The sequence below is a fragment of the Protopterus annectens genome, chromosome 5.part0 (genome assembly GCF_019279795.1).
Source record: "Protopterus annectens isolate FY-2018-M chromosome 5.part0, PAN1.0, whole genome shotgun sequence".
NCBI lineage: Eukaryota > Metazoa > Chordata > Ceratodontiformes > Protopteridae > Protopterus > Protopterus annectens.
In genome coordinates, this window is record NC_056735.1 from 1471588566 (window position 1) to 1471614816 (window position 26251).

The 26251-nt window shown below is 44.9% G+C and overlaps 1 protein-coding gene across 1 annotated transcript in view; it reads right to left on the reverse strand.

Moving 5' to 3' along the window:
- Positions 1–26251, reverse strand: part of LOC122802388 (serine/threonine-protein kinase 24) — a 1288879-nt gene that overhangs the window by 349384 nt on the left and 913244 nt on the right. Inside the window, exon 6 of the mRNA XM_044072014.1 lies at positions 14755–14940. Coding sequence (XP_043927949.1) covers positions 14755–14940 — 186 coding nt within the window. The remainder of the gene's footprint in view (positions 1–14754; positions 14941–26251) is intronic.

Sequence of the window (26251 nt, forward strand, 5' to 3'; positions counted from 1 at the left end):
CGCAGTAGATAAGCCAAAGGGCAGTGCAGAGAATTGGTAGTGCATTGTACCAGCTTTGAATCTGAGGTATCTTCTGCAATTTTGTCTGATAGGGACATGCAGGTATGCCTCTTTGAGGTACAGAGTAACAAGCCAAGCCTTCTTGCCCAGCATGGGAAGAAGCTGCTGTAGTGTCAACATTTTGAATTTCGGAATATCCAGGTAAGTATTTAGAGTTGAAAGGTCTAGTATGGGTCCTCCAGGCCTTGTCCTTTCTGGGGACCAGGAAGAGTCTTGAGTAAAATCCTTGTCCTTGTTCCTGTTGCGGTACTTTCTGAATAGCTCTCATGTCCATGAGGGCTGAAATTTGTTTTTGTGCCTCTGCCCATTGATTTTGTGGCAGGTCTGGCATTCCTTTTAGCCTTGGTAAAGTGTGAAAGTGGAACCTGTAACCTTGAGACACAATATTCAGAACCCATTTGTCTTGGGTGATTGTTTGCCAGTTTTGAGAAAAAAGTGCTAGTTTTCCCCCTAAGGGGGCTTCCAAAAGGGAAGTGCTTGGCGTACGAAGGGGGAAGTCATTGGACTGTTTCCTGTAAGGTTGAGACTTGTCCTCACCTCCTTTTGGGGTTGAGGTGCCCCACTGTCGTTGTCGGGGTTGAGGTGCCCCACTGTCGTCTGTTACAGCCTTGGGGTTGAGATCTGCCTCCTGGGTGTCTGTATCTGCCTCTCTGTGGCCTGTCTGACACCGGAAAGGACCAATTCTTTGTTGGCCAATTTCTGCTAAATCGAGGTGGCTGTACCTGTAAGAAATCTTTGACTGTTTGCATAGATTTAGCTTTATCCTCCATTTTCTTTAACACCTCTTCTGCCTGAACACCAAACAAGGTATCATGCTGTAAAGGAGCATCCAATAATTTTGCCTTAACATGATCAGGTAAACACTGTTCTTTTAACCAAGCATGTCTTCGAATCACATAACCTGTAACTGCGGCTCTACAAGAGGCCTCTAAAGAATCAAAACCGCATTGCAGAGTATGTTTTCCCACCTGTTCAACTGCATGCAATAAATCCTGCATTTCTTTACAGTCAGAAGTTTCTGAGCTTGCAAGCATTTTCTGTTTTAACTGAGCCATTAAATATTGTTGGTACTTAAGCATGTGAAACTGGCAATTTAAAGCCCTTACTGCTAAAGTTGCAGAAGTGCAAACTTTCTTCCCCCATCTAGCCAGTGCTCTAGAATCTCTGTCAGAGGGTACTGGATTTTTTGCAATGGAAGCCTTAACCTCTTTTGGACCCTGGGAAATAGTTTCTGGATCAGCAGAAGGGTTTTTATAAAGAAACTTGTGAGAGTCAGGGACTCTATAATACCTATCTGTCTTGGCTGGTGCAGGGGGCAAAGAATCAGGAGATGAGCTGGATTCAGAGAACACATCATCCACAATATCTAGCACAGGCGGAATAGCCAGGGGCCTGTGCAGAGGCAATAAAAGGAAATCCCCAAGCCTTTTCTTGGATTCTGAATAATCCTGACTTTCCAATGGAAATGCTCTCTCATGTTATGTAAAGTTTCCCCAAAATAATAATCCTCAGGAGGAGAGGCTGAAGGGATAGATTCTTCAGCATCGGAGTCCTCATAGGGGGGTGGAGAGTATCCCTGGTCTGAAGAGGAATCAGAGGAAATTGAAACCTGATCAGAGGAATCATAGTCTGTATCCTGCCTAAGCCTTTTCTGAGGAGGGGGATGGGAACCCCTGATTAGAGTAATGAGGTCTTTGGCCATTTTAAGCATCAGTTTCTTAGGCATGGAGGACTGTCCAGGAGAATGCTGTACTTGTTTCTTTGTCTTTAATGGTACTTTTGTCTTGGCTGTTGCTTTAATGGTAAGTTGTGAAGGTCTGAAAACACCCTCAGAAGCCGATGCCTGCTCAGCGGCTCCGGATCCATCTGTGGGATTACTTTCCGTAGGCCAAATACCGTGAGTTTCCAGAGGCCTAATTGTCTCCACGTGGGAGTCGGAGGCGGCCTGTGGCTCTGAGGTAGCAGCTGTCAGGGGCTGCGAAAGCGCCCCACTGAGAGCCGGCGACTGGCCTAGAAGAGGTTTCATCGTCGGTTTTGGACCTCGGATGCCTGTCTTTATCCTTGTCTCTGCGTTTTTTCAGAATTGCAGTCGTCGGTTGATCCGACGGCATAGTATAATTGAACCTTCGGCCAAAGTAGTGCAAAGCAAAATCAAAACGTCGTTTTATAGTGCGTTTGTTAAATCTAGCACAAAACCGACAACTAGTGATGTCGTCATCAGGGCCTAGGCATGGAATACAGTAAGAGTGGAAGTTCTTATGAGGTATTTGCTTCCCACAAGAAATACAATTAACTTTTTCTGACATCGGTCTGAGGCAAGAAAAAAGTACAGTTTTGTACCTACCATAAATGTAGATGTTTTCCTTTTCATTGCAGTCCTGCCTGACTATTGGGTGACGTCCGCCAGTGGCAAGGCTGTACCATACAGGCTGTCTTTGGCTGCTGGCGCGGCGTGCGCATGGCACCGAGGCGCAGGTATAACTAAAGCTATGACCGTCATTTCACTTCCCTTTCCCCAGAAGTCTAAAAGACGAGTCCAAAAAAGACCAAAAACCAAAAGCCCAAAAACAAACACCAACATATATAACATACAATATTATATATAAAAAAATATAAGCATGTAACCACTAGAATGCAGAGGTCTGATATACAGGAGGGAAGGCATAGGTAGGATCCAAGCAAATGAATCCTCGAACATCTACATTTTATGGAGGTACAAAACTGTACTAATGTTCTCGCAGTCCATTGGCTGCAGCCTTGACTGGAATTGGCAAGAATCCTTGCAAAGAGGTAAGGGGAAAACCAGCCTTATGAAGAAACATAGGCTGGTGCAAAACTTTGCAAAAACAGCTGTGGCAAAAAGTAAACTAGACTTAGAGTAGATAGGAAGGTGATAATGCTTAGAGAAAGTAGCTGAATGGCCCCTATTATATACTGCCAAAATCCCTGCGATTGCTTCCCCTTAATGCTGCTGTACAAAAGGGCAGCCCTAAAATGGAATCTTTGGGGAAAAGCTGGAATCTCTAAATGCCATGATGGGAATAACAAAATGCAAAAAACAAAGCTATCCACAAAGGAATAAAGGGCTCTTGACAAAAAGGGCCTGAGACTGCCAAAGCAAACTTAACAAACAACTGCTGAGACTGCCTAAAATCCTATTCAGACTTAAATAATAACGAAATGCCTGTGTTTACCTCTAAAGCCACAAATCTCTTTTAAATTTACAGAAAGGGTAGCGCAAAAAAAAACCCAAATGAGTAGTTTGGTTTCTTATACTCTAAAACCACCTTTAGGCATAAAAGAACAATATGTACGTAGAAATAATACCCTATCCTAGTCAAAATCAAAGGAAATTATACTTAGTAATCTTTTGCAACTCAGACATGGTTCTTTGTCCAATACAGCAAACAAGAAGCAGTCTTCCATGTGGGGTATTAACATCACATCCTCTGGCAGACAACAGCAGAAAACAAAGTCCTTCACAACACAAGGCCAAGATTGATGCTTCGAGATACTGCTTCCACAAAGAGGTCTTATAAAGAAAGGCCCTCTCTAAGGAACAATAGTGCTGCTAATTCAAAACATTAGTGGGTCACAATCATAGTGAGCTGAAATTGTGCAAAACAAATGAACTTCATTGAAATGCTACACTGAACCTTTGTCCAATAATTCAAATTAAATTTGAAGAGCTACACTCAAATTAGGCTCAGTAATTCCAAATTCTTCTTTGCTGTACTCCAAAACAAAAAATGAAGAAATTTTAGCTGCACATACTTGAATGACGTACTAGGTCTTTGGAAGAGGAGAAATGCTGTTAAAACTTGTTGAGGAAGTTGAGACAGAAGCTGATTCAACAAATTCATATGCCAAGCTGCGAGATGAAGAGAGTGTAGCTTGACAGGCAGCAAAGGTATCTGAGTACTGGCATAACCTTTGGAAGATCAGGTAGTAAAGGCCACGGAGGCTTCTTTTGTCAGACTGTGAAATCAGGAGCATCTTGCTGCATCAGGTATGATGAAACTATCAAAATCATCCTTTGGCCTGTGAAGAGAGAAGCATTAACAGTAACTTTGGAATGTCTGGTAGAGGTGGAAAGGCATAGCCATCAAGGTCCATCCAACTCAGTTTTCAGAGCATCCACTTCTCTGCTTAGATGAAAACCCTTTGTGCAATACTTTGGCAGCTGGTGGTGTAGTGGAGCCATGAGACAGATCTTATGGGAAAGCTTCCCCATGACAGCCATAGATTCTAACAATACATGAAGATCCAGTCCCCTTATGTGCTCCCCATGACGCAGTGGCTGAACACATGCTTAGAATCAACTTGTCCCCTTAGAGAAACCTCCTGCCACCATATTAATTGCGGCTTAGCTTAGTCTCCATAAAATCATTGTCGATATGTAGATGTATAAGAATGTGCTCCTTGCTGGTTTGTCTACAAAACTTTCTTTGTGATGTCTGTTAGATAGCAATGCCCTGGGCATCTGTGGCATCACTCTGACATTAATGATCTCTGGACTAAGCAACATCTCTTTCATGTTGATATGTAGCACATGTAAGCTGGCAGGCCACTTGTCTTGTATCCACTTTCCATTTAGATGCCCTCCCAAGCAATGTCATTGGCATCTGATACATGAATCTGATTCTGTTCTGGTGAGGCTTGTCTCACAGAGATTCCCTTTACAAGATATTATCTTCCCTATAGTCAGAATTCCTCTGAGTGTAAGGCACATGATTATTGAATACTAGTGTCCACTTCCTGGCAGTGCTGTTTGTATACATTTTGAGATACCATTGTAACTTCCTCCAATATGCAGTTTGACATTAGCCACTTGAATACAAGATGCCATGAACCCTAAGTTAGGAAGGACTGTCCTTGCAGTCAGCCTTAAGAGTGAGATAACACTGGGAAGTAAAGTGACAGACTCCTTTTCTCAGCAGTAGAAAAAACGATATCTGGCTGCTGTATTCAGAATCACACCTTTAAAGCACATGAATTACCTTGGCATCTTCAGAGCCAGAACTTATTTCATTGAAGGTATTCTAGGCATCTTAGCACTATGTATATGCAGTTTTTGGATAGCCAGAAGAAGGCAGTTTGTTGAGCAAGAATCAGGAAGTTAGAATTGCAAGGAGAGATTGAAGATCGTTTGAAGCCCAAGTAAGCTATAAGCTAGCCCTTACCTTTAGAAATACTAAAGCTAGTTATAACTTCTCATCTTGAAATGCAGAATTTTGATAATGAGAATTTCCAGCTCAAATCGCAAGACTTCTTCTTGTCCCAGCAGAGTTAAAAGTGAGGGTAGATCTAAAGTCTTGAACTTGGGAATGTTCAGATAAGTGTTGAAAGCTATACAATCCAATACATCTCTCCCACGTGTTTCTTTTGGTAGTAGTTACATAGCAATAAAACAACTGCTGAACAAAGGGGTTCCCCTTGGCTGAATGGCCCCCAACGTGCGTAATGATATCCTTTGCTGGTGAGCTTCTTTCTTTAAATCCCTGTTTTCGTTGAAAGAGAGTCTGAAGGGGCATTGGGAGCCCTTACTATCTGTAAAATCGGGTGAATGTCCTCCAACACTCCATTCTGTTTGAGTAATTAAATCCCACTCACTGAAAAAGGTGAAGTCTTCCTTCCTGGCCTAAAAAGAAAACCAGAATCTGCTGGCAGTCTGGACCTAGGTCATTGCTCAGAATTTAAAGCCCTGACTGACCTCTGCCCTGGCACCTGAAGAGAGCTAGATCCAAACTGTTCTAGGCAAAAAAAGAACCTTGAGCTCCTGTTCATTCTTCCACGCTCTAGACCTACCCCTAGACTCAAGAATCATAAGCAGGATATGTCCAAAGGAGCATCCAAACATTTCTACTAAACTTCGCATTGCACCTGCAAAAATCTTAGGCATGCCTGCGCTTAAGACTTAGCTTTGTCCTCCATTTTGAGCCTTCTGCTTCCCATTAGTATGCATCCAAGAACACTTACCCCTTCACTTTTCTGACATCCCGTAAATACTGAGGGGCAGAAAAAAAAAAATGTTCCCCAAGCGCTACCCCAATGTTTCTGTTTGTCTGAAACTCTGGGTTGAAATATTTTCAGTCGCCAACCTGCACTTCTGTGCACACTGCTGACCATGCAAATGCAAAGGCTGTGCGCCAAAAGACTGATATGACGTTACCGGTCCCTGGCGCGTAATCGTCAGTCCGCATTCTGTTCTCTCTCCATGCGCTCTGACGGCCGGAGACCAGCTGTATTGGGACTGCATTCGGGCCAGGACACACGTTTCCCCAACGGGGTATTTAGCTTTATGGAAGACTTCGGATCTGAAATCGACTTCGAAAATCTCAGGAGTCGGCCGACCGGCACTTGCAAACTGCTTCTGCTTCGGGCACCGCGCGGCAAGAAAGACTGAAGAAAATGGCGTCGGATGCATCTTATATACCCCTGGCGCACTGACGTCAGGGAAGAAGTGACAGCAACCGACGCCGGACCAAGACTTTGGAACTCTGGCCGACTGCAGGACCGCCTGATGGCAGGATAACCCAAGTGTAATGACTGCAGCAGTGTAACACGATGAACATCAGGAGGATGGACCGAGGAACTATCATGGGCAAGTTCCTTCTTGGTGGCTGCCGCCACCACCATGGCATCTACCGGGGAACCCTTACTCTAAGCCATTCTATCCACAGGGGGACTAAGAATCCTATCTGGCCTCCTGGGGATTGGCTCTACAGTGTCCAGTTTCTTCCACGCCCTGGTAGTGATGAGGTCAACCAGGGATGGGCCGGAGGGGACACCCAAGAGGTAGACGGGTCTGCGAACGCCTCCAGGAACACAGACTCGTCCGAGGAAGGTTTTTGAGCTGACCACCCCCCCCCTTTTGGTGAAGCATTTCCATAATGTCTCCAAAGGAGACGTCTTCGGGGGGTGATTTGGGGGAACCTTCCCTTTCCTCCAAATCGGTGTCCTCCGTGAGGGACTCAGGGGAGTCCAAGTGCCTCCTCTTACACTTACGTTTGTGAGGGACCTCCTCGGTGGGACTGTCCGAAGAGAGTTCACCAACAGGGTCATGTTCCGCCAGTGGAACGGGCTGGGGAGTCAACGCAGGCTGTCCCTGGGACTGGACAATGGAAGACAAGCCCAGCTGCAAGGGAGTGGGGGCGGATCCCGAAGAAAGAGTAGGGGGTCTTGAACCTCTCGAGAGAACCCTCCTCCACCACATTGAAAGCAGAGGGTGAACCAATCTGTCTGGACTCTGTGGTTAACACCCTCGGATCCGGCGCAGGGATCTGCGTCGGACCCGAAGCGCTCTGACTCGAGAGGGAAGTGTGCTCCGATCGAAACGGAGCCGAAGACACACTGGCCCCCTCGGATCCGAAGCACAGCTCTCGGCTCCGAGAGCTCGGGTCCGAGAAGGGATCCGACAAACTCGAGGGCATGCCGGCATCGAGGTAGCGATAACCATCGGCGCCGACTCCCTGACTCCTCGGATCCGAAACCCGATAGTGGATAGGAGAAGGAGCTATCGGGGCAAAAAGTGGGGCTGAACTCCCCCCCGAAGGCAGGGGAGAGGCAGCAACACTCCCATCTGCAGTTGGGTTTGGAGAAAGCGACGCAACATCCGGTCCATATCAGCGTCGGAGAGGCTACGGATCGACCTTGAAGAGGCCACCGAAGTTGGACGGGAGGGCCACCGCGACGACCTTGAAGATGGTCAGGCCTCCTCCTCCGGCTCCGCGGAGAAGTGTGGAGAATGGAGCCAAGGGGAGGAAAGCCCGGAGACCTTCTGGGGTGAAGAGAGCAGTTTGACTGGTGGGGCCGGGGGGGCTGAGTCGGCCCGCCGCTTGCAGCTTCTGTGCCTCTCTTTCTCTTTCTCCCTCTCTCTCCTCTCTCTCTTTTCTTTTTTTGATTCCCTCTTTCCCTGGGAAGAAGTGGGAGGTTGAGTCCCAGCCAGGGGAGGGGGGGACAGCAGGCTGAGCAGCCGCGGCTGTAGCCACCGAGGGAGAGGCGGAAGAAGCAGACTCCGCGGGTAGGAGACCCGCCAGAATCAGCTTATTCCTCCTATCCCTCAGGGCCCGGGGGTTAAAGGCTGCGCAAATCTGACAGCCCGAGGTCAAATGTGATACCCCCAGGCAGAGAATGCACTGAGTGTGGCCATCTGCTGGGGATAGCTTATGGCCACACTTAGTGCACTTAGAAAAGATGGCCTTTGGGGCCTCGGCCATGATTTTTAAACAAAACACACGCATGCCCACACAAACACCTAAGGGAAAGGAGGGGCCTACTGGGATTTAAACTAGGAGGGAACGAGGGAGTAAACTCAGGAGTTTAAACTATAAATTTAAACTAATCACACACACTAAGATCGCTTTTTATCAAAAAAACACTTACTAATCGCCTGAACGCTAGGAGCTTGAAAACTCGTGCTTGACAAAGCCGTGGCAAACGAGATCTGGGGACTGGAAGTAGGTCGCAGGGTATTATAGGTAAGGGGGAGGAGCTTGGAGCTCAGATCTCTAGCTTGGAAAGCTGCCGGCTCGAATCCAGGTCGGATCCGATACCCACAGGTTGATGACCAAATGAAGTTAACTACTTCAGATCTAGCTTTTAACCTTCACCGTGGTGGCACAGCTTTACCCTGTTTACACATAGGTTTTCAAATTTCAGAAAGAAGACAGGCAGATTAATGGACTGGTTGATACTGGATTCTGACACCACCTTAGGAAAGACTGGTTCATAATGTTTCCCTATCCCAATGAAAAATCAAGTAGGAAGGTTTACAGTGCCTGAAGTTCTGAAATTTTTCTGGCTGAGGTAATGGCCACTAGAAAGATAGTTTTCCAGGTCAGAAATTAAGATCACATTTTGCTGCTGGTTCAAAGGGGGCATGAATAAGGCATGGAGCAGTAGATTCAAGAACCATGGTGGAGTAGGGTCTTTATAAAGTGGTCTGAGTAGAAGAGTACCCTCTCAAGAAGGTCTTACAAAGCTTAGTTGAGGCCAAAGAAGAATTCTCAACTCCAGTATGATGAATATGATTAGTATGAAGCTAGACACTGCTGCCGACTGATCTGTAATGGTTGAGGGGCTAGCTCCTTCATTGAAAAAAACTCTACAACAGTTTGCACAGGGGCTGAAAGAGTCAATACATATCTAATGTGCCCAAAAAACAAATCTCTTCCATTTACTTCTGTAAAGTCTCCTCACAGAAACTTTATGAGAAGACAGAAGTATATGACGGACATGGGAAGAGGGCATAGCCTGTCTGGCTATTAATGGAAGTGGAGAAACCACACTGTCAGCTTTAGGTTTGTGATATCCAGGAGAAATAGGTCTGTCAGGTGAGACAGGAGGTCTGGAATCAGATCCAGAATTCAAGGTGGGTAAAGCAGATGAGGCCAAAGAAAGGGGAATCAAACCTGTCAAGGTCAGTAAGGTGCAATGAGGATGACTGCTCTTCAATCTGGCAGCTTTCTGCAGAAATTTGGGGATCAAGGGAGTTGGGGGATAAGCATAGAGGAGACTGGGGTGCCAATCATGGAGCAGAGCATCCCTCGATGATTCCCCCGGTGTGGTGATCAGGGCAAAGAAGTTTCTGCATTTGTTGTTTAGGGGAGAAGCAAAAAGAGTGCAGCAAGGCTGGCCCCATTGACGAAAAATAATTCTTGTCACTTTCATGTTGAGACCACTTGTGAAGTAGCAGAATGGGCCTGTTCAATTTGTCTGCTATCACACTGGACTTCCCCGTAATGTGTATTACTGTCAGAAAGCGGTTAGATGAGATCTTCCATTGCCACATTTTGAGTGACCCCTTCTTGACACAAGGGGTAAGATCTGGTTCCTTCTTGTTTGCTGATGTACCAAACTACTGGCATATTGTCTATCTGAATTGCAACTGTCCCTAAAGGGAGCATGTCCTGAAAGGCCTGCAACGCTAACAGTAACGCTCTTATCTCTAAGACACTGATATGTAAATTGGCTTCTTTGGGGAACCAACTGCCTTGGACTGTTTTCCCCAGAAGTGCCCCCCCCCAAGATGGGATGAGTGTGTGGTCACTATGGTCTTGGGCTGAGGGAGAATGAAAGGAGGGCCTTATAGAACCTGATCTGATCAAATCTACTACCAAAGGTATCTCTTGCATGCCTGAGAGATCTTTACTTGGACTGACATTCGTTAACACAGAACTGACCTTTGCTAGCATCCACTGAAGAATTCTCATATGAAATCTTGCCAGGGGGACTAAAATTACGGCAGCTGACTGACACCAAGGCTTAAAGAATTGACCGGGCTGAAATTTTTGTACTGTGAACAATTTCTTGACCTGGAATCTTGCTGTTTGTACTCTCGCTACAGGAAGAGAAGCTGTTAGAGACACTGTGTTGAAAACTGTCCCTATAAACTCCAAGTATTTGAGACAAGTCTGAGATCTGTTGTAATTATAATTCTGAAAAGGAAGCAAGTTTGGAGTACCTAATCTCTCACTTTTACGAGTAGGTGCCTGGTCGTAGCGATGATGAGCCGGTCTTCTAGATACAGAAACATTTGGAATCCCTGCAATCTCAGGTGAGCTGATACCACTGCCACGCATCTGGTGAATACCCTGGGTGCTGTGGTGAGACCAAAGGGCAGGGCTCTGAACTGGTAATGACCGGCTCCCAGCTGCAACTGTAACTACCTTCTGAACTGTCTGCTCATTTTTGTGTGATAGTATGTGTCTTGAAGGTCTATCGAGCACATCCAGTCACCCTTGCCCAAAAAGGGGAAAGGGACTGAACTGTGACCATCTGAAACTTTGTGTGTCAAACTGATTTGTTCAAGTTGCCGAGATCCAAAATTGGTCTCCAGTCCCATTTTCTTTCTCACTAAAAACAATCTTGAATGAGTTCCGGATTCTATCTGGTCTGCTGCGACCTCTTGGAGGACCCTTTTTCTAACAGCTTTTGTATTTCTGGTGCTGCTGCTTTCCTCTGATTGGGTGGAACACTGGGAAACTTGCGTAAGGATGGAGATTAAAGGGAAAAGGAATTGTATAACATCTGGAAATGATCATCTGCACCCACATATCAGGGCTAAACAACCCCCGACAGCCTCCAGAGGGAGATAATTGGGCATCCTTTCTAGAGTGCTGATATGGTCTGTCGGAGAAAGAATTTCTAGACTATTTTTTTGGTGGGCCACTTCAGCCACATGGGGGAGTGTCATTCCTTTGAGATCCCCCTCTGCCTCTGGGGGAAACTGTCTTCATGTAGATCTTGGAAAGGACCCGGATTATTTTTTAACCACTTTTTTCATCCTCCTCGTTGGTTCCTACAGAAAGTCCTTTCAGGGGTTGAAAAATGCACTCCTACAGCAGAGAGAGTCTTTCCATCTTTTTCGCACCTGGAGTGTGTGTCCTTTACTTTGGGGCCGAATAAAGAAGTTCCATCAAAGGGGGCACTGACGCAAGAGGACTTTGAAGGGCTCCACAAAGTCACACAAGCTCATCCAGGCATGCATCCTAATTGAGATGCCTGAACCCACTGCGCTTAAGGTACCCCCAAGCTGCATGAGAGATAAGCCTCATGGACGAGTTTGATATGGACTGTAGGGTCGCCAAATGTGAAGCCACAGAAGCCAGAGTCTCAGCAGTAGTGGCCCTTGAAAGAGAATTTGACAGTTCTTTTATCAAATCTCTTTGCAACCTAGTACAATGTGCCAACTAGTTTAGCGACTTAAGAGAAAAGGTATCTGAAGTGTAGACAAGCTTCCCAAATCTGTCCAAAGCCCTGGACTCCCTGTTAGGGGGATGGACAGTGGAACTTTGTTACGCAAGTTCCTTCTTAGTGGCCACCACCATGACCATGGCATCCACAGGTACTCCCTTACTCCAAAATTCCACAGGTACTCCCTTACTCCAAAATTCCCTTCTTGCTGGTGGTACCAGAATTTGATCAGGTCTCTTAGGGATAGGTTCAACCGAGTCAGGCTCCTTCTATGCCTTCTTAGAGATCAAATCAATGAGGTCATCAGTGGGTGGAGTAACCCAGGAGGTAGATGTGTCAGATCCAAATGCCTTCAGGAATACGGATTCCTCAAGAGAAGGACTGTGGTAGGACAAACCACCCCTTTGTTTAAGGATCTCTAGTATGTCTCCAAATGAGATGTCTTTGGGTGGTGATCTTGGGGATCCTTCCCCTTCATTGAAATCGGTATCTTCAGTGACAGATTCCTGAGGGGAATCCTCCATTTGCACTTTCTCTTCCGAGGTACTTTTTCAATGGGATGCTCCGGAGAAGTATCAGAAGAGATGGTGATACCCTGCTGGGTAGTCTGGAGAGACTGGGCTAGCTGTCCCTGTGCAGCTGAATGTTGAGGCTCAAGGTGCAGAGACACACAAAATCCTGAAGGGAGATCTGAGGGAATAGAGACCATCTGTCCAGCCGAAGCAGAGAACACACTCTCCACTACCTCAAAGGCAGACTATCCCGGGGAGAAGAAAGCTGACTGGGCCAAGAAACCATGCTTCTGCCCCATCAGTTCCAGCTGCCCTGAAGGCATTCCACCTGAGGCTGAAGTCGGAGCACAGTTGTCCAAAGCCATGGCTACGAGGGGCAGAGACAGCTCCAAAAGCTTCGGAGTCTATTCCAACACTTCCGATTCGACCGGAACGCTATGGCTCTGAGAGTCAATCCACCTCTGAACTCGTCAGAGTTGGAGCGCTTACAGAAATCCTTGGATTCGAAAATATAACTATCCTTGGATCCGAAGCAGATGGTCTTGGCAAACTTAGATCCAAGGACTCCGAAACGGACTGTCAAATTGGAGAAGGAGCCAATAGTGGAGGGGTAGAGCAGACGAAGGCTTTCTGACTCGAAGTGGTAGGAGCCGGGAGAAACCCATCTGTACCTTCACTGAGACAAATTTTCTCATCATCCTATCCACATCAGCTTCAATGAGCCTCCTGGAAGAACATCTCTCCAAAAAGAGAGATGGGAATCTAGACGCCACTGGGTCAAAGGATGGTGAATACTGAGTTCTTGGAAGGAGATTTGGATCCAAAGAACTCGGATCCAAACAAGTCTTTGGAGCTCCAAGAGCTGGCTTTGATATGGAATCCTTCGGATCCAAACTATGTTTCTTTTTTGGAGGTTCCGTTGATGACAGAGTGGAACAGCCAGACGGTCCAGGAGACTTTTTTGAAGTCTCCTTAGAAGTAATTTTAGGGTGTTGAGCTCCAATAACTGCTTCTAAAAAAGCTGTAGATAATAAACATTTTAAGATTAACTTATTTTTACGATACGATCCATGATCACTCACAGGTTGAATTTTTACAGACAGAACAATCTCCATTCAGGTGATCAGGGTCCAGTCAACACACACACAAATTATATGTATCTGATAGTGGCAGCTTACGGCCACACTTCTTACACTTTTTAAACCCCGAAGAGCCTTTTTCGGACATCTTTAATAGTAGACAGAAAAAACACAATAAAGAAAAACATTTTTTTTGTTAAAGAGGAAATAAGGGTAAGGGAGGAAGACAGTACCAACAATGGTATGGGAGAGTACACTGAAGGTGTAGTGTGAAAAGTTAAAAATTATAAAAAAACAGGAAAAAGCGATATTAGATGAAAATACAAGTAACTGTATATAAACAAGGATACACTACATGTAAGAAAAAGTAAACAGTGAGAAAAAGACCAAGGAAATAATGACTTACCTGAAAAAATGCTCAAGAGCTGAGATGACTGCATCTCTTTCGCGAAAACAGCAAACGAGATATGGGGTATGTTAGGGGTTGGTGCATTGAGGGTAGGTAGCAGCTTGAGAGATTTTAAGTGACCACGAGCTGAGTGGATCCGAAGATCGGATCCAAACCCAATAGTTGAGGGAATGAATGTAACTGACATCACCAGATTGAATCTTTAAACTACTGATGTCCTGATGTCCTGATGGATTGCAAAGGTCATCCTCTGGATGGGGAATGATGAAAGACTCTTGAATTTGGGGTAGCCACAGGCTTCAGCACAGCACGATATCTCAAGACTGATACTCCAACATTAACTATGATGAAAATCTAATGACACAAATGATATAACTTCTATTGTTTGGGTTTTCCAAATTCTGAAAATCTCTTCTGCGTCTAGTAAGGATCCACCAACTTTCAGGACTTGGCTTAAGCAACAAATGATTCTAAGTACTCATAAGCAAAGACTGTTTTTTCCCCAAAAGTACCTTTGATGTTAACTTTCTTCACTAAACATACTGTAGTCATTAAGGTTAAACATTTCTTTTTGGCATACTTAAACGTTTTGTGGAGGCAGCACTACTTGAAGTATTATCGCTTACCTACCAACATTTAGCTACTCATCTGTTACATCAACATATTATGACTGTAACCTGTATATATTGTTATCAGCATAGCCTTGCTATGGCAAGGATTGCCTTCCTGGCTACCACCTCTAAAACCTCAAGTAAAATACTATGTTAACTAATGTAGACACATTGTGTGAATGTACTTTTATCACCATGCAAACACCTCTATATCTAGTAGTGTACTTAAATTCAATACATAACATTAATAAAACTATTCAAAAGTTTTATTCATAGCTGTGTTGTATAAGCATTCAATGCAATTGCAGCAGTGTTGATGATAATGTCCTAAATAACGAAGAAAGCAAGGCAACATGTTGGATACAAGCATAGTAACTTCAACTTACAAAACTGGGATCCTTATTTAAGCATGCTTCAACAAACTCTTTCAATGGCTTGCTATAGTTGCCTTCTAATGTTGGTGGGTTATTCTTGGGAATGAGGAAAAGAACCTTCATGGGATGTAGTTCTGAATGGGGTGGTTCTCCTTTTGCTAATTCAATTGCTGTTATCCCCAGTGACCAAATATCTGCCTGTGTAGAAACATAATTGATTAAACAATGTACCGTTATATTCTCTAACATTTTTCAAAAGTGAATAATACAATGCTTAAATCAAGATTGAAACAGATTTAAAAAAATGAAAGTTACATACTCACCAAAATGATAGAGCTGTTTGTCTCTTTCCATCTCGTTCAACCTGTGGGTTATCATATCCGACTCGGATCACAGACTGGCCACACCTTAAAGACATGGCCTCTGAGCTCTGCCTCCTTTACACATAATACCTTGCCCTACTAGGATGACCTCAGATCAAGTTTGCCACTCTCTAAAGCTTACACCACTTAATCCCAAAAGAAAACACTAAGGACATTAACAAAGGAGGAGCAAAATCCTCACAGACTTGGTCATCCCATGATCAAGATATATACTTATAAGGCAGGGGCGGGTGAAAAAGAACGTTAAACCAGACGGACAGACAGCATGGATCTATCACTATGTTGAGTATATAACTTTTGTATCCAATGTTGTCTTTTTTGTCCAGATACAACCTGTGGGACAGAGTTTCAAGCCACAAACCCCAGGGAGGTCCTAAGAAAGCACTTTGCGAAATACAGTGTAACCAAAGGAGGGTCTACACACCTTGACTAAATATCCAATTTGTAGTGGGATACAAAAGTGTAAGGACCAACCCAATTAGCAGCACCGCAAACATCATCCATAGCAGCTCTGGAGAAAACAATCTGTAAAGGTAGCCATAGCTCTAACAGAATGACATTTCAGTTTATGAGGCAAGGCTTTTCCTTTCAAGCTATAACCAAATGAAATATAATCAGACAGTCGCTTGGACAAGGTACGTTTGGACACTGGCACACCAGCCAGGCCTTTAAAAAAAAAAAATAACTGATTATGGACTTCCTGAAGTCCAAATAAAACCTCAATTGTCTATGGGCATTCAGACAGTACATTAAATACTTCCCTTTATTGGAAAATCCATTAAAAAACACTGGCAAGTGAATACTTTGATTCAAATTGTTCTCTGTTGCCACCTTTGAGAGAAAAGTAGGATCCTTTCGAAGAGGCACCTTATTTTTATGAAAAAATACATACAGAGACCTGCAGTTCCGACACACACTTGGCAGAGGTAACAACCACTAGGAATAAGGTCTTCCAATTCAATAACTTCACATCATCTGTAGATGATGACTCAAATGGAAATGCGGCAAACACTTGAAACATAAGCAAGTCCCACAGCAGAACAAGTGGACCAGAGGATGCAACAAAAAGGCTCCCTTGAGAAAAGGCATTGAAATTTTTAAAGATGTCAATGGGATATTATCTCTGATAACGTGAAAGCTGGAAATAGTTGCCAACTGTACCTTAACATTAGACTAACTGGATTCTGAGTCAAACAAGTCAGCAAGAAAGTCCAGAATCTGAGAAAGTCCAAACCTTTAGGGTTGGCACAAAAAGCATATACTTTACAGTTAGGCACCTTCTGAGAAGAAGTCAAAACATGCACTATTCTGCCTGAAAGCTTGGGATCTCTGGCCATCAGGGAAATTGTAGAAACTATGCAGTTAACTTGAGTGTCCGAAGGTTGGGTGGATCCAAGCTTGCTGGGTGAGAAATCAGATCCAGAATGGGATCCAGGACCCAAGGAGGGTACCTCATAAGAGGTCAAAGAAAGGGGAACGAAACCTGATGGGGCCAAAAAGGAGCAGTGAGGATCACAGTTGTTCTACAAAAGGTAGCCTTCTGGTGAAACTTTATCAGCAGAGTTGGAGGATACACATACAGGAGACCCAGGGGTCAGGCATACAGGAGACTGTACCTGAAGAGGAACTAAGGCATAGTAGCTGCTGCACTTGGTGCTGGATGGGGAAGCAAACAGGTCGCAACCCTCAGATTCGGGGTCAACTCATGAGAAAAAAGAATGCTCCTGCTCAGACTGTCTGCTAAAATGTTGCTTTTCCCTGGGATATGCATTGGAATCAGAAACTGTTGAGAGAAAATCACCCATTCCCAAATCCTTGTGGCCTCCCAACAAACAGGGAGTAAGAATGGGTTGCTCCCTGTTTGTTCAGATACCAGATGACAGACATATTGTCTGCTGGACTGAGATCACACCCATGGGGAGACAGTCCTGAAAGACCTGCAATGCAAGGAGGACTGCTCTCTTTTCCAAGACGTTCATGTGAAGACTTGCCTCAGTCGGAGACCAGGTCCTTTGAACAGTCCTCTCTTTGAAATGCTCCTCCCACCTATAGAACAAGCGTTTATCATGACTGCACCCCAGTGTGTGTGTGTGGGGGGGTCAGTCTCTGGTGGACACCAGTGGTGACTCCAACTACCACCTGATCTGATCTCAACATGTTTGTCAACATGGTGGGAAACTCCATCAGATGACTCAAATAAGACCACTGCACTACAAGCATCCACTGCAGAGCCCTCGTGGTATCTCACTAGGGGAATTAAGCATATGGTGGCCACCATGTGCCCTAAGAGCTTGTTAACATGACTGCAAGCAAATGGCTTAGCAATGAAGAGTAGACACTCTGGAAGCTGGAAGTTTTGCAGTTTGAGAGACTGTGTCCAAGTGACAGTCTGAATTCTATCATCTGAATGGGGTGAAGACTGGACTTTTGATAGCTGACCATGATCCCCAAGGAACAAAACAGCTAGCGTAAGGTGTCACTGGCCCTAAGGATGTTATTGCAGAGATGGTTAGAAGCCAAATTGTCCAGGTAAGGGAAGACCTGAAACTCTACAGTCTGCACCAGTTGCTACAACTGTCATTGCACTTGGTGAACATCCAGGGGGGGCAGGTGAAACAAAAGGCCATTGTTCTGAACTGCTGGAAGTGCAGAAAATACATAAAATGCCTTGCTATCTTTATATGATGGTAGGTGTCCTTGAGGTCAATTGAGCATATCCACTTATCCTTCCTCAAGAAAGGCAGACTAGACTACACTGTGGCATCTGGGATTTTGTTTGTTTGACAAAGTGATTCAGCTTGCTCAAATCCAAAAATGGCCTGAAGTCCTTGTTCTTCTTTGGAACCAAAAAGAACATTGAATAGACTCTGGATCCATATTGGTATGGTGTGCCTTCTTGGATGACTCAATTTACTAAATTTTGATGGCTGCATCCCTTCACTGAAGGAGTAGCACTTCCGGAAGATGTTTGGGATTTACCTTCACTGTATCTAAAAACAGAATTATACAACCTCTGGATATCACTCTCAACACCCATGTGTCAGAGGTGGCTGTCTTCCAAGCATCCGGGAGTAGAGCCAAATGACCCCTAACTGATTCCAGAGTCAGACAGTCCGGAAAACCATCAGGATCAGGAGTGCTTAAAGGGTCTTCCAGAGAAAGCAACATGGAAGCCCTGGTTCTGCAGACCACCCTTGAAATGCGAGTGGTGTCCACTGCAGCTACCCCCCCCCCCCACAATGGGGGAAACCTTTCGAAGGAGCTTCCTGTAAAGGCTGCTGGCACTTTCCTAAAGAAAAAAAGATTTCCCCCCCTTCTGGTCCCAAGAGAAGGTCAGGGGTAGCAAAACATACTCCAATGGCAGACCGCTTCTTTACATCCTGTTCGCTTCTAGTCAAAGTGTCCTTAACCTTAGGTCCAAAAAGTGAAGAACCATCACAGGGGTTGTTAATAAAGGACACTTTGAAGCACTCCACAAAATTGCACAATCTCATCCAAGTGTGGTGATGCATGGCAATGCTGGCATCAGTGGCTCGGGATGTGCCATTAGCTGCTTTAGAAAGCAGACGTGGACATGTTAGCAACAGACTGTAAGGTGGAAAATGGAGTCTCCAGAGTCTTAATCACTCTTGGCACATCCAACACAATGCCATGCTGAAGTCCTGGCAATTAAGTCAGGTAGCTTAATGCTCTCACTTGTGAATGTGGCTGAGGTGTAGCAGCACTTCCCTAACTTGTTCAAGTCCGAGACTTGCTATTCGGCTGATGAACTGAACTCGCTTCTGAGATGACCTTCTTAGTGGCTGCCACCAATAGCATCAACAGCAGGACCCTCACTCCACTGCTGCTGGTCCTTGGGACAGGCCAGGAGCTTATCTGGTTTCTTCAGAATAGATTCCACTGTACTGGGCACCTTCCAGAACCTCTGGGACACCAGGTCATTAAGTGCATCTGCACGTGGGGCCCATCAGGACGTGGACGGTCCCACCTCGAAGACCTCCAGAAATACTGACTCCTTCAGAGACAGGCCTTTGGCAGTCCAAACCCTATGCTGGTGTAGCAGCTCCAAAAGATTGTCCAAAGAGGCATTGCATGTGGATTTAGGGGACCCCTCTCCTTTACACAGGTCAGTAACCAATTGCTTCCTCTACCACAGCCTCTTGCTAGAGACTTTCCACCCTGAGAACCTAGGTAGGGGAAACAGAAGATGCAGGGGGCCCTAAGGGAAGAGTGGACTGGAGACCACCAGGAATAGGCTGTCCCAGAGCAGGCTGATGCATACCCACAAACACAGATATCGAAGAGGCAATGATACCAGTTGCAGCAGACCATGCTGTTAACTGATGAAAGAAAGTACAGTTGTGTAAAATCTTACCATAGCAGTACATGTTCTTCTCTTCACTGTTGCAGTACTTGGTACACAAGGGATGTCCCTTCCCGGGCAGCCTGTTACTCGGCCAGCATAGATAAGCTTGAAAAAGATCTTGTTTGCACCATATGTCACACATTTATGCTCCCTGCACAGAACATAGGGCATAAAAAGGATGTCCAGATGCAACTACCCAGAACTGCATTGCCCCAGAAGAGAACAGTCATAGGACAAACAAATTCATGCACATGCAGAAAGAAAAAAATGCAGAATAAACAAGAGAGGGTTGGAGTGAGGGAGTGAATACTGCAACAGTGAAGAGAAAGAAATCTATTGTTATGGTAAGATTTTACACAACTGTACTATGTCCCTCCATATCACTACTGCAGTATTCGGTACATAAGGGAGAGTAAAAAAGCTCAAGAAACAGAATGGGAGGTGGAAGGCTGAGAAGAGCTCGCAACAAACCCACACAAGATGGTTTCAGCAAAACCTGCTCTGGCCCTAGAAAGCATGTCTAACTTATAATGCTTAGTAAAGGTATGCATGGAAGACCAAGTAGCAGCTTCAAGGATGGAATTTGTTTCCAACCCCTTGAAGAAGACATCAGAAGAGGCAACAGAAGCAGACAGAGATTTGCCATGAAAAGACTAACAAAAGGAATGGCCTTTGATATCCAGGATAAGATGGTTTTCTTAGAAACTGCCAAACCCAAAGACCTGGGATGAAACAAAAAAAAGTTGATCAGACTTACTGAATACTACTAGTTTTATCCAAATAGTACCTAAATTGTCAGTGCAAATCCAAGGTATGCAGGACCCTCTCAGCAGCAGACTGAGGAAAAGGAAAAAAGGAAGGAAGTTGTACCAACTGATTCAAGGACAACTCATCGATCACCTTGGGCATAAAAGACAGATTAGTACAAAAGGACACCTTGTCTCTGTAAAAATCCAAAAAGGAGGAACGGCCATAACGGTCTCCCAAGCAGAAGTAAGAGCCAGCAACAAAACTGTCTTCCAGGTACAATGCTGCAAAGAAGCAGAATCTGTAGGCTCAAAAAGTGCCTGAGTCAATTTTTCCAAAACAAAATTGAAGTCCCAAGGAGGAAGAATACGCTTGCTTGGAAGCCTAATATGCAGGACACTTTTAAGAAACGACTTGACCTCAAAATGAGAAGTTAAAAGGGGAGTTAAGGGCAGACTAGCAGAAATGGCTGACAAATGGGCCTTCACAGAAGAATAGGCCAAGCCAGACTGGAGCAACTTACACAAATAAGAAAGGTCCAGAGGGACTCCCAATAAAAAAGGGTCCTGGTTACGAGCATGACACCAGACTGAAAATCTCTTCCACTTGGACATGTATGATTTTTTGGTTGAGGGTTTCCTTGCCTCTTGTAAAACCCTGAGCTTGTCTTCACAAAAGAAATGCCTGAAAGGGATCAAAACCCTATCACCCACAATGTCATTTGCAGAGTGGATAATTGGGAATGGATGAGAGACCGCTTGTCCTGTGCGAGGAGATCTAACTGGTGAGGTAACTTGTGATGACTGCCCCTGGCCAGATGCATTAAGAGAGGGGAACCACTGCAATCTCGGCTGAAAGGGAGTCACTAGCAAGACTTTTGGGGAGTGCAGCTGAATCTTCTGCAGGACTCTTGGAAGTAGAGGAAGAGGAGGGAAAGCATAAAGAAACCTCCCCATCCTCAGAAAGCATAGGCTGTCCATCTTCCAGGCCACATGGCATGGCACTCACAAACAGAAGCTTCTGTCTGTTCAGATGGGAGGCAAAAAGATCTACATGAGGAATACCCCACAGATGGACAATGCCCACAAACATGTCTCTGTGAAGTATCCATTTGTGAGCCTGTGTTTTGAACCTGCACAGATACTATGCCACAAGACTGTGCGCTGAAGGAATGTATGCTGCCTGAAGAGTTAACTGAGAGCCACTTCCCAAGCCTGAAGTGCAATCCTGCAGAGGAGGTAAGATTATTGACCCCTTGCTTGCTGACATACCATATGACTTTAGCATTGTCTGTGTACACCTTCAAGGGGCCCATAGAGAACATGGGGTGAAAAACATGAAGGACCAGAATCACAGCCCTCATCTGACTTCTGATAGGGAGGCCAAAGACCCTGAAAATTCAGATGACCAAGAGATGCCCCCTACCCCATGTCAGTGGCATCAGTTAACAGCTCGAGAAGGGACTGGAGGCTGAAAAGGCTGGCCTGGGTTGAGAGTGAACTGTCGGATTCACCACTGGAATTCCTTTTTGAGACAGGGAAGGAGAGGAACACTGAAGTCCAGAGGGTGACGATGCTGCAGCCAAACTGACTTGAGGTACCACTGAAGCTTCCCCATATGCAGTCTGGCAAGACGAAGCACTGGAATAGAAGAGGCCATGGAATCCCAGAGCCCGACGAAATTCCCTAGCTGGCATGGTGGTCAAGGGAAGAAGAGAGTGAAAGAAGGCTGTCAAGGACAATACCTTTGGAGGCGGAAGAGAGGCCAACATTGGCAACATCTTAATCCTGCAAACCAGATACACACGATCCTGAAACGGAACCAGGATGGACTTTTGAAAGTTGACAGTAAACCCAGACTTTGAAGAAGAGAGATGGTGAACTGCAGAACTAGCAACAATTGATTGGAAGAAGATGTCTGAAGCAACAGGTCATCTAGATAAGGAAAGATATGAATGCCTTGGAACCTGCAGAAGGCAATCACAGGAGCTAGGCATATTATGAATACTCTTGGGGCAGTACAAAGGGCAAAGCAGGGAAATGAAAATGACAGACACAGAGAAACAAAAATTTCCTGAAAGAAGGGTGAATGGGGATATGAAGGTAAACATCTTTCATATCCAAGGACACAAGAAAAGCCTAGGGTTATAAAAGAGTCAAGAGTTTGAAGCATAAGCATCCAAAAAGAAAGGATCTCGAGAAAGGTGTTGAGCTAGAAGAGATTCAAAACAAGTCTCCAAGTGCCATTCTTTTGAGGAACCAGGAACATCCTGTAATAAAAACCCCGTCCCACTTGGGAAAGAGGGACAGGTTGAATGAATCCTTTGTTCAACAGGGACCCGATAACCTCTGGGAATTAGGAAGTTGCTCTAGAGGAGGTTGAGGAACTCCAGAAAAAAGAGGGAGAGACTTCCACATCATGAAGTAACCTTTACGGATGATAGAAAGAACCCAAGAGTCTGAAGTGATGACACGCCAACTTGGAAGGCAAAGGGAGAGATGAAGGGACAAAGGAACCTGGTCTAAAGGCGGGGAAGAGGAAACAAACTGTCAAAGAGAAGCAGGCTTAACGGATAAAGGAGGCTTCTGGGCCACAGAAATCTGAGAAGCCTTAGAAGAGGGAGCCCGCCTTCCACCCTTCCTGCCCCTAAGAGGTCTGGTGGGGCTGCCTGCGAACAAAAGCAGATCTAGAAGGATAAATCCTCTGGAACTTAGGGAGAGGAGAGTCAAAAGTATGTTTATGGTCTTCCAAGGCTTTGTCTTTCTCTTGAAGAGACAAACAAGTCAGCAGCAGCAGCCTCAAAAAGAGGAGTATTATCCAAAGCAGCATCCAACAACTCGGCCTTAATGTCCCCAGTAAGACACTGGAGACACACCCAAGAATAACATCTCATGATGGACTCAAAGGCCGCAGCCCTAGAAGAGGCTTCAGCAGTATCATAGCTATATTTAATAGAGTGGCGAACCACTTGAAAAGCAGAATCTGAAAAAGATGAGGCAGAGGATTTGCCATCAGAATCAAGGAGGGCAGAGATAACCTGACAAGCCTCAGCAATCAAAGCCAGAGCATACCTGGTCATGAGGGTCTGATAATTAATAGCCCTAAAGGCCAAAGTAGAAGCAGTGTAAACTTTCTGGCCAATCTTCTACTTTGCCCTGCTATCCTTAGCAGAAGGCAAAAGTTTGTAAGAGGGCAAAAGTTTAGAAGGTTTTCCAGAAGAGACTGACACCACAGTAAGATCAGCAGAAGGACATTTAAATAAAAAAAAAGACAACCCTCAGGAACCTTATAGAACCTATCAGGTTTCTTAGGAGCAGGATACTGAGAAACATGAGACTTGGAAGCGACAATGAAAGTATCTAACAAGGCAGCCAACACAAGAGGGAACTGACAATGGTTTAGAAGTATCCATCTGAAGCAAAAAGAAGTTACGTACTTACCACAACTTTCCATCTGTGTGTACATTTTCATTTGTCCTCGACATATGGGTTTGGTTCCGAACATAGGAACTGACTCTGCCATTACTACAGCTCACACTGGACAAAAATTCTCGAGCTTTACCCTTACCCAGAGTGCTATTCTCCCAATTACCTCAGATCAAGTTTGCAGAAAACACAGACAAAGAATACAGCAACCCAGTAGCTTTCACAGAGTCCATATCTGGAACCATATATAAGTAACACTAGTGGCAAAAGGTCATTAGGCGTCCCATCAAAGGATTCGAAGGGCAGGGGGAAGGAGGGAGGGGAGGTGAGGATAAATAAAAATGGACAACACAGATGGAGCATTATGGCAAGTTATCTGATGATGTAAATTTTCATTTTATCCTCGACATATGGGACAGAGTCCCCAGCTACCTAGGACCTTGGGAGGACTCAGGTAAGGATATTCCTGAGCATAGATGCTCTTCCCCCTGGAGACCACATCCAATTTGTAATGAGTAATAAAGATATGGGGGTAAGCCGAAGATGCTGCTGCACAAATATCATTCACAGAAGCTCTACATTGAAAAACTGCTGAAGGAGCTACAGCTCCTTTAGAATGAGCCTTTACAGGCCTAGGTATGTTCATTTTCTTTTCGTTATAGATAAAAGAGATGCTTTCAACCATCTGGCTAATGTCATTTTGCTCACTGGTTGTCCACATCTTGTAGACGAGAATAACACAAATAGTTGGTAGGATTTTCTGAAATTTTTAGTTCTGTGCAGATAGAAACGTAATTGTCTGTGAACATCTAATAAATGTAAGCAGCATTCTCCTTTGTTAGCAAAACTGGGAAAAAATACTGGTAAATTAATAGTCTGGTTGATACTGGTCTCGGACACTACCTTAGGCAAAAAGGAGGGGCTGGTTCTCAGTGAAACTCTACCTTTGTGGAAAATCAGGTAATGAGATCTACATAAGGCTTGTATTTCTGAAATCCTTCAGGCAGAAGTTATAGCCACTAAGAATATAGTTTTCCAGGATAAGAACTTTAGATCGCATTCAGCTGATGGTTCAAAGGGAGGTTGAACAATGGTTTGTAACACTAAGTTCAGATCCCAAGGTGGGTTAGGATCTTTGTAAGGGGGTTTTAGCAAGAACGTTCCTTTTAAGAAGGCTCTGCATACCTTATGAGAAGCCAAGAAGGATTCTTCAAAACCATTATTGAAATTAGAAACAGCTGCTAATTGAAATGTTATGGTAGACTAAGAAGCACCTGCCATGAAAAGAGAAGCTAAAAAAGTCTAGGATTTTATCATTGGGCACTGAAAATGTATCAATATTGTTGTCATGAGCCCAACAGACAAACCTCCATTTACTAGCATAGAGTGTACATGTAGCTGGTTTATGCAATGCCAAGAGAATATGGCAAATCAGGGAAGAAAGTGAAGGGAGCCTGGCTATCAATGGAAGTGGAGGAACTAAGCTGTCAGCTTGAGATTCGCAATGTTCTGATGAATTAGTCCCTCTGAATGGGACAGTAGATCTGGAGCCAGGTCCAGAATCCAAGGTTGTTGAATCAGATAAGGCCAAAGGAAGGGGAACCGTATCTGTCAAGGCCAGTAAGGTGCAATGAGGATTATGTTGTTCTTCAGCCTGATTGCATTCTGTAGGAATTTCAGAATTGGGGGAAATTGAGGCAAGGCATACAGCAGTCGGGAAGGCCAAGTGTGTAGAAGAGTAGCTCTCAGGGACTCTACCAGGAGGTGGGATTAGGACAAAATAGTTGCTGCACTTGTAGTTTACAGGAGGGGCAAATAGGTTGCAACAAGGCTGGCCCCACCGATGAAAAATCTTTTCTGTCACCTTTGGATTGAGTGAGCACTCGTGAGATAGAATAACATACCTGCTTATTTTGTCTCCTATCACACTGGAACTCCCCGGAAAATTTGCTGCTATCAGAAAGCAGTTGGAAAAGTCGCCCACTGCCACACGCTTCTCGATAAAAGGGGGATAGGATTTGGCGCCTCCCTGTTTGATGCACAAACCACTGACATATTGTCTGTTTGAATCGCAAATGTTCCCGAAGGAAGAACAGTCTGAAAGGCTTGCAATGCTAAAAGCACTGCTCTAAACTCCAGGACACTGATATGCAAGTTGTTCTTTGCAGGGGACCAAGCTCCTTGCACAGTGTTTCCCAGATAATGCCCCCCCCCATATGGGAGTTGTCCGTGGTCACTATGTCTTTGGGTTATGGTAGGACAAAGGGGCAGCCTAGATGAAGGTCTTCGGAGTGTATCCACCAAGCTAAATCTTTTCTGCAAAGATTAGTGATCAAGATCAGATCCGACATGGACTGCTATAACATCGACCACTGAGATGCTAACAGCCATTGTAGTATTCTAATGTGAAATCTTGCTAAGGAAACCAGAGTTATTGTTGCAGCCATGGAGCCTAATGCTTGTAAGACTAAATGAGCGGTCACTTTCCTGTTGCAGATGATCTTCTGGACATGGATTTTTATTTTCTATAACCTTACAGGGGAAGAGATGCTATGGAAGTATGGGTATTTAGGAGCGCTCCTATGAAT